Source organism: Nannobrachium achirus (genome assembly GCF_963921795.1).
Source record: "Nannobrachium achirus genome assembly, chromosome: 10".
NCBI classification, from domain to species: Eukaryota; Metazoa; Chordata; class Actinopteri; order Myctophiformes; family Myctophidae; genus Nannobrachium; species Nannobrachium achirus.
In genome coordinates this window covers 667531-685950 of record NC_137819.1, presented here as the reverse complement: position 1 = coordinate 685950, position 18420 = coordinate 667531, and the positions used below count along the sequence as shown (strand labels likewise).

Sequence of the window (18420 nt, the reverse complement as noted above, 5' to 3'; positions counted from 1 at the left end):
CATGCTCACAAATGTGAGCATGTAGATCGGCTATTATCACAATAGAACCGTGTTATACAAAATGTAATGCCTCAACTATATCTTGGTGCTTGACAGGGTGGGGGGGTCCCCAGTTCAAATATGATTATTTATGAGGTCGCGGCCTGAAAAGGTTGAGAACCACTGATATAGAGAACCTGTTTGAAGCTGCAATCCGGAAGGTATTTTAATGAAGGAAACATGACTTTAATCAATTCTTTGGTACTGTATGTTAAACTCATTGACTGCCACCATTGCTTTTCTACTTTTACCTTTTAAAAGTAGTTACAGCAGATCCATCTCAAGTAAGATCCAGTAGATTGTGCACGATCCATACGCGTGCCACGCCACGGCGTCACCTGTAAAAAGACTGCACGCCACGCCAAACCGTTTACACTTGGGGAGACACCGCCGCACAGGAAACAGAGATATGGCCGTTTTCCTGCTAAATTTAACATGGCAGTAGTCTCGCATAGCCAGACAACTATTCCACAATCTCCGAATGCTATATAGAGTCTGGAACGGCAACTCCCGAACGGCGAGTATCGGAAGTAGCCACTACTGCACTGAACTGTAGTCCCACTGGAAACATAACAGAAGCACACTCGCACAGAGTCATTCGAGCGGCATATTCTTGTTATGGGTGTATAGTTTAAGAAAACATTTGAAAACATCATGGAAGTAACACCAACAACACCAGAGAAAGACGAAATAACGCCCCAAAAAATAATGAAAAGGAGACATAACGCTTCCAGTAGGACATGTTATTGCTACTGCACCAAGGGAGCGGTTGCGTCACATCCGCTTTATCTCGCCCTCATCGTTTCTATTTCCGTGACCCAGACTGTATGCCGGGAGCATTTGCAAATCGTGTTAGGCAACAGTCTGGCCATGCGAGACTAACATGGGAGCAAATGGAGATTGGTGGTTCATGGATGGATTTTTCATCACACCTACTTCCTGTTTCCTGTTGGGAACCGGATCCGATCCTTTTTACAGCAGATGTGCACCATCGCGATTATGAACTAGAAAGATGCAATTGGAAATTGCAAGAGTGTTTGCCAACGTGACTATGTTCTGCAGCAAGTTAACTGTCATGTGAAGCTCAACCAATACTCCAGCTAGAGTGCGTCTCTCCACTCCGACATGTCTCCTTTCCGACATGTCTCCATTCCGACACTAACCCTATCTCTAACCCTAACCCTAAACCTTAGGCCCATGGGAGTGTCGCCACTCCGACAATAAGAAGTCAATTTCGGAGTGGCGACATGTCGGAATGGAGAGAGCCTCCCCTCCAGCTAGCACCACTCCCAAATATTTTTCCTTCAATTTCGATTTCCATCAATTTCCAATGGCATCTGATTCACAAAAAAGTTGATCTAGTGGTGAAAATAAAAAGTTGATCTAGTGGTGAAAATAAAAAGTTGATCTAGTGGTGAAAATAAAAAGTTGATCTAGTGGTGAAAATAAAAAGTTGATCTAGTGGTGAAAATAAAGTCTCCCCAGAACTACAGTGTGTTGCCCTGTCGGGCAACCTCACTAATTAACCAGTAGCTATTCCCCTCCCCTAAAAGCTTTTGTCCAATGCTAGCTTAGCAACCGGCAGCTTGCCAAGGCTGTTGCCAAGGCAAACCTTGGCAAGCAGGAAGTTATTCTAAGCTAGCATTGGACAAAAGCTTTTTGGGAGGGGCATAGCTACTGGCTAATTACATGAATAAAACTCGTCACTGCCGGCCTGGAACATTGATTATAACTCGTCAAACTTTCCATATAGCAGTCATTGAGTTAATTGCGACCAAAGGTCGCAGTTTAGTATGTGAAACGGCACATCATGTCTCCCCCTGGACGTGTCCACTTTTTTACCGTCTATGGTTTTGCCGCTCTGACGTCATGCTCTGAGATCACCGTGATGTCAGGGGAACCACACTAACAGAATCCATTTTATGCCCATGTATGGAGTTACCTGATGTGATCAATATTAAGCCCATATCTAACAGGACTTCAAATGGGAATGCCCATATATGGGGGTCACATCGGCCACATACCACACCAACAGAATCCATGTATGGCCAAGACAGCCCATATCTGTGTGGCTGGCTCCATGTACTGTATGTGCATAAAAAGGGATTGTATGTATGATGTCAGATGTCATAGACGTCACAGGACTTTCACCTAACGAATAACTGAGTAAGCATGTTTGGGCTCTAACAGCATATATGGGTCGATACTGGTCCGATATACATCACTGGCCAGATGGCCAAGACATGGCGCGACCTCGTCCTTTGGTCGCTTGCCGCCCTGAGGCGTCTTACTAGTACAATATACTGTAGCTAGTACAAGCGCAGTGGGTGAAGGTGTTCTTTCATCGAGAAGTTTAAGATCCTGATGTTGGGAAAGGACACCTACAGCTTGACAAGTTGTACTGCCTGAAGTTTAAAGCCACAATATTGTCTCTTGAATTATGAGGTTGAAATGTTGTCTGTCTGCCATGCTTGAGAACCAGGTTGGAATCCCTGTGTAGGACGTGCATCATATGGATTGCAGCTTTAACACAATACACTTAATATAAACATAACTCCACTAATATGGCACTCCAGGCAAGTTCAATCAAACAAACATAGAATTATTTGAATTCTATTTAATAGATCTGGTGAGCAACGTTGGTCAAAGTCCCTTCAGTCCTCATATCGTTAGCCTCATAGCATGTTTGCCTAACTCATAATGTGTACGTTTTTTCAGGAGAGATGAAACAAAACAAAACAAAATGTTCTGCTTGAGTCACCTAGATCACTGTTTCCCAAACACTGGGTCGGGAGTCGGGACCCATTTGTGGGTCACAGACACATTTTTATGGGTCCTAAGAGTTAAAGCACTTTCTGCAAGTCATTTTGGAATGCAACAAGCATTCTGGTTGGTTTAGGACACAGGCAATAAGGCACAATGAAGTAGTGTTGGGAGAATAGAGCTATAGGCAAAATATGTCAATTTGACCAAAATGTGAGTTAGGCAATCGTGCTATGATATGGGGTAAGTAAGGAATTACTGTATAACAAGGCGAGCGCCACACAGTAGCTTTGACTGCTCCAATGAAATGTTCTACAACAGCCTTTCCCTCAACATGTGGGCCGTGAGGGTATTGCTAGTGGGTCCCCAAATAATTGGCAAAAACACTTAAGATTTTAATGATAATATAACATTCATATTTAAAGAATAATGTAAATACATTTTAGAACCTTGAAAAATGACTTTTCATTGTGATACATATAAATAAGAACTTATTAAAGTATACTATATAAGTTCCATTGAACCAAGCCGGAACACGATCAATTGATCTATCATTAAAATAACCCTGCTCTGAAAACCCATCTTCGTTTAACAGGTCCTCACTAATGCTCATGATAAAATGCTATCATTTATGTGTCTACTCAGTCTGTGTCTCAGAGCAGGAGGGCTATAGACAGTTCAGAAACCTGCCTACCAGTGACATATCATCATCGTTGGGGAATCATTCAAGCTAATAGCAAATGCAGGCTGTCTATTCCTGGAAAGTTAGCATGCTATAAAAAGCCATTGTTCTTGCGTTAATAAAAGTCTAAATAAAATAAATGAAATCTTGAAGAAAAAAATACGAATAAACCAGCCTCGATGATGTCCCTGGTAGTTGGGTTTCTGAAGTGTCCACAGCCCTCCTATGAGACCATGGGAAAAAATGGCTCCATTTTATCAGGAGAATTAGGCCAGGACCTATTATATGAAGAGGTTGAGAATGGGTGAAGTCGTCCTTTAACACCAGTGGTCCTCAAAGTAGGTTCAGGAACTCTCAGGGTTCCTTTAGGAGGTTCTAAATGGACCCTTAAACCGTTTCTAACTCTGACAGTGTATAATGTGGTTCCATTTGTACTGTACTGTCAAGAGTTAAGGGGAGCCCATGGAATTTGGAATTTGAGAACCATTGCCTTAACACGACAGCCATGTGGGTGGACTAGAGAACACTTTGTGGAGATGTTCAAGAAAAGGTTGTAAAGCCTCTATCTATCATTGTCCAATAGGCCAGTCAATCTAAGCTAAAAAAGGGCCTGACCCAAAAGAAATTGCAATAGTAATGGTTCAAGTTTTTTTTATGATCCTTAGGGTCATCCAAATAACATATTAAAAGTTGTGAATTATATATTTAGTGGATCAAGGTAAATTCAGGGGGTTCAAGTTTAGGTCCATTCACTTACTATACAGGAAAAAAAGACCCCCAAAAAATCTTCTTTAAGTAGCACGTGAGGGGTCTAACTAGGGGTTTTTCATGATTCTGAATCCATTGCAAGCATTTGTTTTGCACGAAAAACATTCCTTGGGCTAGAAATGGACACTACAAAACTATGGATTAGTGATGAGTCATCACTTTTCTGGGGCCAGCTCCGTTTTGTGGTGTCCGCTTTTAACCTGACGAATGTTTTTTGTGCAAAACAAATGCTTGCAATGGATTCAGGATCATGAAAAACCCTATAGTTAGACCCCTCACATGCTACTTAAAGAAGATTTTTTGGGGGTCTTTTTTTCCCCTGTATAGTAAGTGAATGGACTCAAACATGAACCCCCTGAATTTACCTTGATCCACTAAATATATAATTCACAATTTTTAATATGTTATTTGGATGACCCTAAGGATCATAAAAACCTTGAAACATTACTATTGCAATTTCTTTTGGGTCAAACCTTAGATTGACTAGCCTACAAGGTGAACCTAAAAATGTATAACAAAGCCTATGTGATAGCTTGAAAACGACACCGCGGTGAGGTGATAGCTCTTCACCTTGGACTATGATAGAGGCTTCAGTCTCTGTTCTCCAGGGGTTATGATGGTGGAGACTGTACCTCTTCACAGACTAGGAATGATGTCTGGGACTCGGATGACAGATATTACACAACGCTGGCTGCTGTGGTTGTGATGATACTAATGCCTCTCTCTCTCTCTCTCTCTCTCTCTCTCTCTCTCTCTCTCTAAATCTCTCTCAATCTCTCTCTCTCTGACAGCTGTTTTAACAGGAGTTTTATGTTGATGAAAATAAATAAATAAATGAAAAATAATATTAAAATAAAACTAATGGATAAATAAAAGTAACTAATAGTAAATGTGCCTTGGGCTCTCAAGTGTGGAATTTGTGTAGAAACGTCCTACCACTTTCTCTGGACTATTCCCTGGACTCCACCCCTCTCACCTGCTCCCTCCCAGTCCCCACACCTGCACTTACTCACTCATCAGTAGCCCCTCTTAGTCAGGGGATATTAATAAAACCTGGGAATAAATTCCTTACCAAACAATTTCTTCACCAATGTGTTCGTAAAGGTGTACAAAGATTGAAATTCAACGTCACTATAGCAAAATGTTTGACAGCTAGGGTAATTCTGGGTCTCATTCATACACGATATTTTAAGGGGAATAAATACTCCCAAAAATATGCTTTAAGTAGCATGTTAGGGGTCTAACTACCGTAAGGTGTTTTTAATTATTCTGAATCCATTGCAAGCATTTGTTTTGCACGAAAAACATTCATTGGGCTAAAAACAGACCCAAAAAAACAAAAAACAAAACGATGGTTTAGTGATGAGTCATCATTTTTCACAGTTGTCTGGGGTCCAACACAAATGCTTGCAATGGATTCAGAATAATTAAAAACACCTAGTTAGACCCCTCACATCCCACTTAAAGCATATTTTTGGGAGTCATTGTTTCCCTTATAGTACAGTGTATAGTAAGTGAATGAGACCCAGAATTACCCTAGCTGTCAAACATTTTGCTAGGGATGTTGAATTTCAATCTTTGTTAGATATGTTACTCGACACCTTTACGAACACATTGGTGAAGAAATTGTTTGGTAAGGAATTTATTCCCAGATCTGACAGGTATTCTGATCATTTCTCCTGACTATCTATAAAATCAGCCCTTCAGTTTAGTGTGGTAGCAGCAGCAACACAAGACAGGCCTGGGAGCTAAGGTACATGATAACAGTACAGTTCACTGGTACAAGGTCAACTGAAAGGAGATCCAAGAAAGCCTTTCAGCTAGCTTGTTTACATATAGGACACCTTTATGTATCTCATAACATTGAATGACAGATGGTTCTATCCATCTGTCAGTACTATGCAGAAGATATCAATAGCTGAAAAAAGAGAGAGAAAAAAAACAGTCGTAAAGAAGAAGAAACTAAATAACATATTTACAGTGGAAAGTTTGTCAAAGGACATTCACATTGAGTGAATCCTTGCCCTTGCCTTAATCACATCAAATGCAACAGCACACTGTAATTGATTATTATTCAACCCCACCGGGGGCCTAACCACAGACACCATGCAAGCAGACGAGACTCCATTCCAGTCATGGTTTATTTACATTTAAAGGAGTAGTTCACCTCAAAATGACTTTTTTTCTATTGATTAGTCATGCCATGGAGACTAGAGTTCAATAATATTTTTAGTTTTTTGTCCCATTCCTATTAAAGACAAAAATGTGATAACAATAAATTTACCCCCATTCATTCCGGATGAAACGGGTCCCCATCCGGAATCAATGGGGGTAAATTTACTCAAATCACATTTTTGTCTTAGGAATGTGACAAAAAACAAAAAATATTATTGAACTCTACTCTCCATGGCATGAGTAATCAATAGAAAAAAAGTCATTTTGGGGGTGAACTACTCCTTTAAGTGCCACAAACAAGTCAAGTCATGTCAACATCTTCCCGCTGGAGGTCACTAAAGATCCATCTAACTGACAGACACGCACTACGTTCATGGCATGAGGATTGTTTATGCTATTGTTGGTTGTTGACTGTGTCTCTTTTTAGATTCTTGCTTACAAAGCAATCAAGCACATTTTGTGTGTAAAAAACGGTGTGTGATTGGAAATGCTCCGGATCGGGCACTGTGCTGGACAGCTGTGCGGTGCCGAAAGACCCCTCGCCTCTGCGCCTCGGCCCTGTCGCCATGGAGTGAAAATAGCCGATGTACAAGCTCACAATGCGTCGCACCGCGACGCACTGTGAGCTTGTAGTTCGGCTATTTTCAAGGGCCTCGCTCGTATTGGCGCCTCCCCAGACCCCAGTCCAGATCCCATAGCCTGGACAGAATACAGCCAGAATGGTTAATATTAATCAACAAAATATGATACATACTGTAGTGTAGATTGATCATAAATGCAACAAACATTCTGTTGCAACTTTTAACAACATACTATTTAGTGTCTAAATTGGTTATATAATGTGTAATAAATCAATCAATTTTTTGATTGATTGAATACTTTTATCAGCAGTTTGCAGAACAAAAGCACATGAAATATAGCCTAAAGTTCAATAAAAGGACTGCTAAAGAGGATTTAATGTTTTAAACCCAAGAAAATACAATGGCTTGTTTCCATCGGGGTCCTTTAAAGAAGTAATCCACCCCCAAAATGCCTTGGAGACTTGAGTTAATAATTAATAATAATATATATTTTTTTATTTTTTTATTTGTCCCATTCCTGAGACAAAAATGTGATTATAGTAAATGCGAAAAAAAACAAAAACGAAAGATATTATTGAACTCAAGTCTCCATGGCGTGAGTAATCAATAGAAAAGGGTTATTTTGGGGGTGTACTACTCCTTTAATAAAGGAGTATAAAGGGCCTTTTTACTGGTAGTATCCAACTCTATATGGTAGTATCTCACTCAGATATCTGTTTGTTTATTAAAGGATCCCAATTAGAGACACATGAATGAGCCATTGAGCCTCTAGTCTCCCTGGGGTCCTGAATTTATCAAATATAATACAGATGTACAAAAAAGGTGCACATTACAAATCTGTGAGGAGGAAAGGTAAATGTAATGCCTACATTGAATCTAATGTTTTAGTTTAATATATTTTGAGGAATGTGTGCAAAAAATAAAATAATACAAACATATATGGTTATTATTATTACCCATATTATTACCATTAATTATTATGAAACCAAAACAAAGCGCGGTTGCAGCCACAGCACGCGCAGCGTCCTCCCAGGCTATGGGGTACAGTGTGTTTTAACCGCAGTGACCGGCGGAGCGTAGAGATGGGATTTATGGTTCTTTAAAGTGAGACGGATCTCTGGGATCCGTTCCTTTCAAAGAGCCGTTCAAAAGACTCATTTTAGTTACTTGTCACTTTGTAGATTTTGATTATAATTACAAATCACTTCAACCCTATATATATTTCAGCCATATACATTTAGGCCATTTGAAAATAGCCGATCTACAAGCGACGCATTGTGAGCTTGTAGATCTGCTATTTTCGAATGCCCCCCCCCCCCCCCCCTACATTTTATTCATTGGAAAACGTGTGAAATGGGTCATATTGGTACTTTGAGTGCATTTTGATACCAATTACTTTTGCACTTTTACTCAAGTACATTTTAATTCCAAACTTCTACTTGTGGCAGAGTATTTCTACATTGCAGTAGCCTATTGATACTTTTTACACAAGTAAATAATGTTTATACTTTTCCCCACAACTGTTCATTTAGAAAGGAACGGCTCCCTAATGCGAACCGGATCCCATCGTTCATTTCAAAGAGCCGTTCAAAAGACTCGATTCGTTCGCGAACGTCCCATGTGTAGCGGAGCGGCAGCCTGCAGGACCACAGAGCCTCTCAGACCGGCCCTCAGCTCTTATTATTGTCCCGCTGTAAAAGAGTTGACTCGGAGCTCGGAGCCCTGGATAGCTTCGTCCTCGGGGAGGTTCAACGCCGACTCGAAGCCTCTTGGGCCTTTTTTAACAGACTTCCACCGCTCTCGGGTGCTTTTTGGAGGAGACTTTAATTCAATTTATGTCCCATGGAGTCCTCCTAGCTGCTAGCAGAGAGGAGCAGCAGCCACACAGGCGGGCCTGCAGTGCGGAGGAGCAGCTAGCCTCGGAAGCTAACTGGAGCTAACTGATGCTAACGGATGCTAAGTGCTAAGTGCTAACTGATGCCCGCGGCGGCTCCATAGTGCCTCGCTCGGCCGACTGGAGGCGCTTGTTTGTCGGGGAGCTTTTTCTTCCAGCTCAGCCGGTGGTACTGCTGCTGCTGGTTGTTTTTTTTTCTTCATGTGGATGTGTTTGTTTTGAAGGAGCTTTTGTGTCCGCCTTAACATTTCAACATTAACGGAACTTTCTGGAACTTGTGTTAAAAGAAAAAGGAGGGTTAAAGGGGAACACTTCTTTTGGAGGAACTGAGCAAAAGCAAACGGAGGAAAAAAATCACAGTTTTAAGTTTTTAAAGCCCTTGGCTTTGAACGAGGGAGCGTGGCCAGTCTATCTGTAATTATACAGAGAGAAAGGTGTTCATTAGGTATACTATAGGGTGGTCAGTCTATTAGTGTGGGTTTAATTATCACACACATTACGTATAGTGTTGTTCTGTCTAATTTATTACACACTAGGGTGTTTGTTTAGTGACACACACACACACACACACACACACACACACACACACACACACACACACACACACACACACACACGCGCGTCGGGTCTGTTGTTTTCTTTTCGGAGGGGTGTGTGTGTGTGTTTAATGATCACTCTGCTCCCCTGCCGGGACCACCACCACAGTGAGGCTGGGTTCTGATCTCTCTCAATCTTGGATCTCTGCCACCCTCCTCCTCCGGTCTCCATCAAGCGATCCACCGGTGTCTTCTCCCACCACTCCCCCTGCTCTAGTCGCCGGGGCCGCCGGGCCACAGCCAGCCTTTACACGTCACCACCAGCGGTGCCCCCATGGAGGACCATGACAACATGGACTACTTCTACGCGCAGGTGGTGCAGAAGGACGTCACCCGCAGGCTGCAGGTGGGCCAGGAGCTCATCGACTACCTGCAGGACCCGGGGCGCTCGCCCGACGTGGAGCACGACAAGCCGCGGCTGGACAAGTCCGTGGACGAGCTGACGGGATGGGTGAACTCCAGCAACTTCAAGGTGAGTGAGAAGGGGACAGGAACCGACCATGGGACCATTAGTCCAGTGGTTCATCTTCATGCTGGCTTGTGGTGTCAAAATCACACTTTCGCCTTGGACATACAAAATGACCGGACCATAATCAGAAACACATATGATAGAGCTAGCCCTGAATGACCATAACAGGCCTATAATTCTGACAATGAATGGAACCAGATGGACGCTAAGGCCCATTTGGTTCCATTTGTACATTCTATGGGGGTCCTTGCAAGTAAAGCATTTGAGATCCACTAGTACTAGTGGTAACCTGGAGGGGGTCCTCTCTATCTTCCCCAGGTTCTATGTTCCCCTCTCTAGTATGTTCCCCATCTCACAGCATTAGTTTTAGTGAGGGGTAGGTTAGGTGGTAAGAAAGTGGGGAACATAGAACCTGGGGAACATAGAACCTGGGGAACATAGGTACGGTCCCACCTGGAGACTAGACATTCAGTGATTGGATCTTATGATCAAAATAAGAACATGTAAATGGTGTGTAAAAGAATAAAATCTCAAATTTGCCACGGACAAGGCCAAGTCTTTGCCTCGGATACATGTTAATGACCCCAGAATCAGTAACTCTGAGAGGGTCTGTATGCAGACCCCTATTATAGGTGTCAAATTTGCACCCTGGACCTTTTTCCTGTGTGCTGGACAGAGACACTGCAGCATCGCTGTGGTTCATGAATTATTACCAGTTATGGATGAGAAGAAGGGAGGGGGGAGCAGATTTTGTCCTAGAGTGGAAATATGATTTGTTCCAGTCACACAAGTCTTCTCTCCCTGGCTAGTACTGGCTACCCCCAGTTAGACCCCAAACCATCTGCCATCATCAGCATGAAAGAGCAGTCTTATCTCAAAAACACTGCTAATTCTAGATTTCAAACTGTTCTATCTATCTACACTCAGCTGAAAGCTAAAGTTTACTTTCAGCCTGAGGGAATTCTCACCCATAAGCGACACAATGATCTAGTACATTTCTCCTTTTCTTTTAAAAGGACATGATCTATTCTATTGGTGTTATTGATGACGAATAGTCTTTAATTGAGTGCATGGCGTTCCTGTGGATTGTTTAGGATGGGGGGGGATTTGTTGTTATTTTGGTTTCAGACGGCCGTGGTTGTGAGCGTGCGTGTCTGTGTGAGTGTTTTGAGAGAAGCCAGCCATTGTCAGACTGGGAGCCCCAGACAGACTGGAGCAGTGCTGTGGGGGAGGGGTCAAGATAGACAGCCTCATTGTTTGGAGGTGGTCTGTCTCTCTCATCTCGCTGTCAATCCATCTCTGTCTTCATCTCTCAGTCTGTTTTCGCTTCCTACTTTCTTCTTTGCTCTGTGCGCTGCTGTGTTTCGTATCATCACAAGAGTGTTTTCTTGCCAAGATATCTTGCTGATCTGGACTCAGACTAAACATTCTGAATGTGATCTGGAATATCGATACTGGCAGAATATCGATACTGGCAGATACTGATTCCAGTTGATCGGTGATCTGTATCGGCCCCAAAAATCGCAATCGGAGGATCTCTGTTTTCTCTCTCCTTCTCAAGTCATGCTGCAATTATTGAACTGCAGGAATAATTTTTTAAACAGACCAACATTACTGGTGTTAATGTGGTAAACAGACTATGAAAACCTCTTCAAAGAGAGATGAGAATAATGAAGGCGGGTCTGTGATGACAGACAGAGCATTTGATTGACAAATTTGGTCAAGCGTGGTGGTTGAGAAAAGTAGTTTGATGGAGTTCTGTGTGCAAACACACACCATTATCATAAGCTGCCGAACCTAACTAACAAGCACTCGCTGCTGTAAGTGAATCTCTTTCTGGGTTGTGTTTTGGTGCATTGTCATGGTTAATTTATAATCTGTCATAAGACGGGTTGGTGTCGCTCCACAAAAATAGCCCGATTTACAAGCGAGCAGCATGTTGTACTCGCACGACAAAGTATAACGTAGGCTTCACAAGCGAAAGACGACCAGATGCCACCATCAGTGTGTCTCCTGTGTCTTCCCCATCACACCTTTATATGGCAGATGTGAGGTACCGTTCCTGCTCTAGTAGGGTTTCTCAAAGTGGGTGCCGTGGCAACCTAGGGTACCGTGACGCCTGTCCAGGGGGTGCCTCAGAATATACTTTGATAATATTTGGAATTTATCAATGTAACCACCAATGTATCAGTTTAACCACTTAACACATATGGTGCCAACCCCGAGTTTCCCGAGTTTGTATTGGTACTAGTGCTGTGCCAACCCCGAGTTTCCCGAGTTTGGGCCGTTTTTGAAAAAAAACATTTTTTTTTTTTCCAAAATCTTTTTTTCAAAAATTTTCTTTGGACCTCCAGAAATGTATTAGGCATGATCGCGATCGCGAAATTGCATGTTTAACCCCCATACCAACCCATTCTTTCAAACATGGCAGCCATGTTTGTTTACATCTGAAGAAAACATAATGGCTGATAAATCATGAATGCCTGCACGGATTTCCAAGCGGATTTTTTTGTTTGAAAGCTGTGAACAGCATCTACACACGTGGTGCATCATCTAGGCATGGGCGTGCACTTTTTACACACTTGCACAATTACATGGAAGTCTATGGTAACCATGGCAACGCGGGACATTGGCCGGAAAAAATCATTGCAACATAAGTGTTAAACAGAGGGCAATCTTTTTCAGCCTACAGTACACCAACTATAGCAGATCCGCTATATTATGTGAATGTTCTGTGAATTGATTTGTGCGTATGGTGCGGTGACAGCCCAGCGTTAAACTTGCACTTTGACACAAGATGCACAATGAAGCGGACAGGCAAACAGGTCAGGACTCTGTCTGGACACATTTAGACTACAGCCAGATGGTGGACTCTGAGTCAGTCAGACAGTAGGCATATCGGGGGCTTAGTTAGTACAGCTCTGGGGGCAAGTATCAGCCTTAGTTCCATAAACTTCTGTCTGTGATGATAAAGGTTTGTCCTCAGACAGGAGGAAGAGGGAGTCTTGAGGAATATGCTGAGTCAGTATGTTGGGTAGATGGAGAGAGAAAAGAGGAAGGAGTGGGGGTGGGATACAGAATTAGAGATTCAGAAAGAGTGGAGGGCTGTTGTGGAGGGCGACAGATTGGGGCACGGACAGACTCCAGAGAGGTTTGGAAAGCTCAAAGATGCTCTAATAGTGACTCACACAACGCTAGTGTCTGCCTGGAGGAAGGGACTGTAGTGTATCACACCGCACTTCTGCTTTTTCGTGGTGGAGGAAATATCGATTGAGTGTCTTCTCCTTTCCTTTCTGTTCTGAGCCCTGATCGGCCTCTGATCCTTCTGTCTGGGGAGTCTGTCATCCTCTTATACTACTCCTCTCTTTATTTCGGTCTTCCTTCCAGCATTCGTTCACTCTCACTGCAGCCCTCTCACCTTCACGGTGCACTCTATTCATATATGCAACACACGCACGCACGCACGCACGCACGCACGCACGCACGCACGCACGCACGCACGCACACACGCGCACCCACTGAGCAGACATTAATATTGCAGGCTTGCTTTTTTACTGCTCTGTCAGGAACAGCCAGGGCCAGATGACTGTGCTCTGTGACTGGAGCAGCGCTTCAAGATGGAATCTACTGCGAGAGAGAGTCTGTGGCCAAGTCCCAGCCTCCTCCCACTGGCGTCCGGTCTGTCTCACGTCTCCCAGAGGAGGATGAGGCTCTCCATCACCGTCTGTTACAGTAGCCTGTACAGATTGTACGGCACAGAGAGAGATATAAGCATGTTGGACTAGCAGTGTCAACTCATTAGAAGAAGGCCCACCGGAGTGTATTATCTATGAGAGCCAGCAGGATTCAAAGTCATGTCAAGGATTCTGTGTTTTCTTTGTAGTGCAGCGAGGCTTGCGTGGATGTATTGGTACTATCTAATTATTGACAGATCTGCTGATAGATGGGGGCACATTTGCATTATTGGTTATTGGTCTCGGTCTCTGTTTTTCAGCCATTTAATACCAGTGAATCCTTGACCAGTGCATCATTGACAAAATGTTGTATTTGTTCCCATATTCCCATATTCCCTAGAACAGTGGTTCTCAACCTGTGGGTCGGGACACCCAGGGGGCCCCCCGAATTATTTTTGGGGGTCCCCAGATGATTAACTTAAATGTGCAACATTGTTTTCTCTCTCAACAGTAAACAAACCACCATAAGGTTTAAGTGTTTAGAGGGTATCTGCACATTTCTAAAGTGCCAATTTAAGGACTTTTTAATACCTCTAAAATGTCAAATTAAACATTGACCAATTTGTCAAATATTAGAAGCAGCTGCGAGGCGTTGTGAGCATGTAGATCTGCTATTTTCACAATAGAACCGTGTTATACAAAATGTAATGCCTCCACTCTTAGTGCTCATCAGGATGGGGGGTCCCCAGTTAAATATGATTATTTTGGGGGTCGCAGCCTGAAAAGGTTGAGAACCACTGCCCTAGAAGACAGTTAGCTCTCATTCAAGGCGCACATTACAGCGGTCACTCAATCATGTAGGTTCACACTCTATAACAGGGCTGCCCAAAAGGTTGGTTGGTTGGTAGATCGTCAGTGACGTCATTACGTGCGCGTCACGCGTCTCTGACGCATTCACGTTGCCTAGAGACGCATTCACGTCAGTGTCCTTGGGTCCCACGGACGCATTGCCTCCATTGGAGTCCACGTTAAAATAATTTACCATGTCGCGAAAAAAAAATATTTTAAAAAGTCCACAGACGCCACCATTGTTCATGGGTGAAGGCATGCTACTTTACCCTACGTTAACACAAATGAAATCCGCGTAGAAAGTCTTAAAACAGACGATAAAACTAACGGCAGTCTGTGTTTTGAATCCACGACGCCATTTTGTGCGCCACTGAATGGTCACAGAATTCAATGGGTGCCTGAGTTTTAGCGTAGCACCGGGCCGCTCTCTGACCATAGTGGCACAGCGTGTTAGGTGATACATCAAAAAGGGTTCCCCCACAGGACGTGTATGGCAGGGCTCGGCGCAGAAACGTGACGTCACGTCTCTACACTGCAGCTCAATGCTCACTGCTCAGACAGGGACCCGCCTCCTTTCCCCTCCATTCAATAACAACTGGATATACAGTACACGCGCTATTGTTTATAGATGTGGTGGTGGACATTGGACAACGTGTTAGAAGCCACACAGGTCTTCATTGCGTCTTTACAACAATAGCGACGATTAACGTTGTGGTGAACATGGTCAAATAACCTTTATTGGCTCAACTACAACACGGAGGAAGCAAGCTAGCCTAGCATGTATGCTATCTGAGACAGTATGTATGTAGCCTAGGCTGCCTAACTGTTTGATTGATTATAGTGTTTTCGTGGCGGCGCCGTCCCTTTGGTGGTCCGCCGGGGCAGCGGACTACCGCGGCTGCCTGTGCCTTGCCCTCCCGCATCCATAGAGGGGCGGCACGTCCCTCTAGGATCAACCGTTCAAAACAAAAGTAGCCGATCTACAAGCAACCCAATCCACTGTTTTTGACCCAGTCCACTGGTTCTCTGTTCAGCAGAGCAAACACAAGCACGCCAGAGAGCATTTCCCCCATTCCATAGAAGCAGTAACGGTACAAACAGGAGACATCATCTCACTGAGAAGATCCATATATTATCGATGTATATAAAATAACAGGTGGCTGTTCATTATGAAGACTCGGTAAAAGCTTCTATCTGCGCCCCCAAGTGGTCAACATCCGATATTACCGGTTCGGTATAAAAAAAATCAAACACATGACTATTTGGAAGTATTAAAATTGTAAGATTTGGAATTGTGGTTCATTTCTTTCAGACACATTTCTACGTAACATGAACATAACCATATAATAACCAATTCAAGTTAAATGCTGCACTTTGTCAAAAATGACATGCCGCGTAGAATTTTTGTGGGACCCATAAAATATCCCTGGGACTCATCCGAAAGACCCTTCGTGGGTCCCGGGGACTCATTACATTAAAAACCTATTAACATCACTGGATCGTGATCTACCAGTAGACCATAAAGGCTGTGCTGGCAGACCACATGACATGCCCCTAAAACAATTATAATTACAAATATGAAGAAATGTTTCCCTTTTTCCCCACACTATTTCCCATTTCAAGTGTGTTTGTCTTAAACAGTATATATGTTTCAGTTAGATCGTGGTAAGAGCACTCGTTTTGTCGTTCACCGCACACCCCTATCACCACCTGGATCAATTCACTTTGATATTCTCTTATCAGCGCACCTGTTTAATTCTGCATAATGACCATGAGATGGCAACAACAGCCATTCACTTGTGTAGTCGCTGACGTCACTCGTTTGCAACCCCCTCTTTCTTTGTTTATCTACTAGCCTAGCTCAGCTGTGTTTAGCCATTAGCTTACTATGCCTAACCCTAACCCTAATCTTAACCTCAGTAAAACTATGCCTAACCCTAACGTAACCTTAACCTCAGTAAAACAACTATGCCTAACCCTAACCTCCGTGGGGTGAGGTGCTATCATTCCTGCCGACGCTACGTTGTCATTGTTGTGGATCAAAGCGACCGCTTGTTCTGCCCCGCGCCGCACGACGAGCGCTCCGGTTCTCGATCTAACTGTTTCTCGATCTAGCGGTGACATATATATGTAACGCCAGTGCCGCTATTCCAAAGATTTTTTTGGGGTGAGTAGATCATGTCAACCAGGTCATTTTAAAAGTAGCTCTCAAGTCAAAAAAAGTGTGGGCACCCCTGCTCTATAACATTCAAAGGATCAGACCCTTCCTCACCCAGGAGTCATCCCAGTTCCTTATCCAGACTTCAGTCAATACTTGACTACTGTATCTCTAAACTCTCCTTACTGGCCTCCTGGCATTTGCACTTAAGCCTCTCCAAATGATCCAGAATGCCACAGCACACTTGCTGTGGCATCCGGGACAACTCTCCACGCGTCTCAGACACTTTACCCTCCCCCTATTATAAATTACTAGAAGCTGGGCCGCCCTTCGGGCGGCCCAGCGTCTAGTCGGCAGCGTCTAGTCGGCGACCTGGCCAACTCGGAACAATGTAAATAGGGAATGAATGCCCCGCCCTTTAATGCAAACCCCATTATACCTGTTTTCATAGGACCCGTTTTGACCATTTGTCTGCCTGTGTCCATTTTTGCCCATATATGGAGATATCTGTATCTGTCTGTCGGTGTCCATTTTATGTCCATATATGGAGATCACTGCAGTTATAGTTCTGGGTCCATTTTATGCCCATATATGCCCATATATGGAGATATCTGTCTATCTGCATCCATTTTATGCCCATATATGGAGATCTCTGTATCTGTCTGTCTGTGTCCCTTTTATGCCCGTATATGGAGATCTTTGTGATTCTGCATCCATTGTATGCCCATATATGCCATATATGGAGATATCTGTTTATCTGCGTCCATTTTATGCCCATATATGAGATTTCTGTCGCTTTTTCAAACAATCGTGGGTCGGGTCGGGTTGAGGCCGAGCACTGCACTACCTGCTGCGGTGGGGAACGCACGTGCCGAATTTGAAATAGGGAATGAATGCCCCACCCTTTAATGCAAACCCCATGAATGCCCCACCCTTTAATGCAAACCCCAATATACCTGTTGTCATAGGACCCGTTTTGACCATCTGTTTGTCTTTGTCCACTTATGCCCATATATGAAGATCTCTGCACACACAGTACCGGTTGCGGAAAACTCTGATGTCATATATGAAGATCTCTGCACACACAGTACCGGTTGCGGAAAACTCTGATGTCAGACTTTATGCCCATATCTGGAGAACGCGCGTGCCGGTGGGAAGAAGGGTTCTCGAGATACGCGGATTACATACATACATACACATTCACAGAGATTTTGTGTTGACTCATGTGGCATACGTGATGTCAGAGCCTTTTATGAAGTGATGTCACAATGACTCAGCGCTTGCGCCGATTTCCTCCGGAACAGCCTGATGTCAACAATCAGCTCCGCATAAGGAGATTCCGAACGTTTCGCGCCGCTTCGGGAAAGCCGCGAGTCGGGTCGGGTCGAGGCCCGGCACTGCACTCCGCGCGGCGGCGGGGAACGCGCGTGCCGAGTCTGAAGCCGGTGGGACGAACGGTTCTCGAGATACGCGGATTACAAACAAACAAACAGACAGACAGACAGACAGAGATTTGTCGCATTTATAGATAGATTATATATTTTTGATCTTGTCAACCAAATTCAATCTGCTGGATGTTGATGAAGTCAGCTGGATAACTCTAAAATGTCATCAGCAGCGTCAGTGTTTTGTGGAACGGGTCTGGTCTCGTTTCCTTTTCATCTTTAGCTACTTTTGTTGGAACGTGTCGAAGTTTAAAAGGTTCTGGCATACAGTAGGTGTTCATCTGGAAGAAAGCTCAGTTCACCTCTGTAAATAACCTTTACATCCAC

General features: G+C 43.7%; 1 protein-coding gene across 1 annotated transcript in view; it reads left to right on the top strand.

Moving 5' to 3' along the window:
- Positions 1-8715: 8715 nt before the first annotated feature.
- Positions 8716-18420, top strand: part of clasp2 (cytoplasmic linker associated protein 2) — a 250807-nt gene continuing 241102 nt past the window's right edge. Inside the window, 1 exon segment of the mRNA XM_080735691.1 lies at positions 8716-9970. Within this exon segment, the coding sequence (XP_080591817.1) occupies positions 9773-9970 (198 nt within the window). The 5' untranslated portion in view covers positions 8716-9772.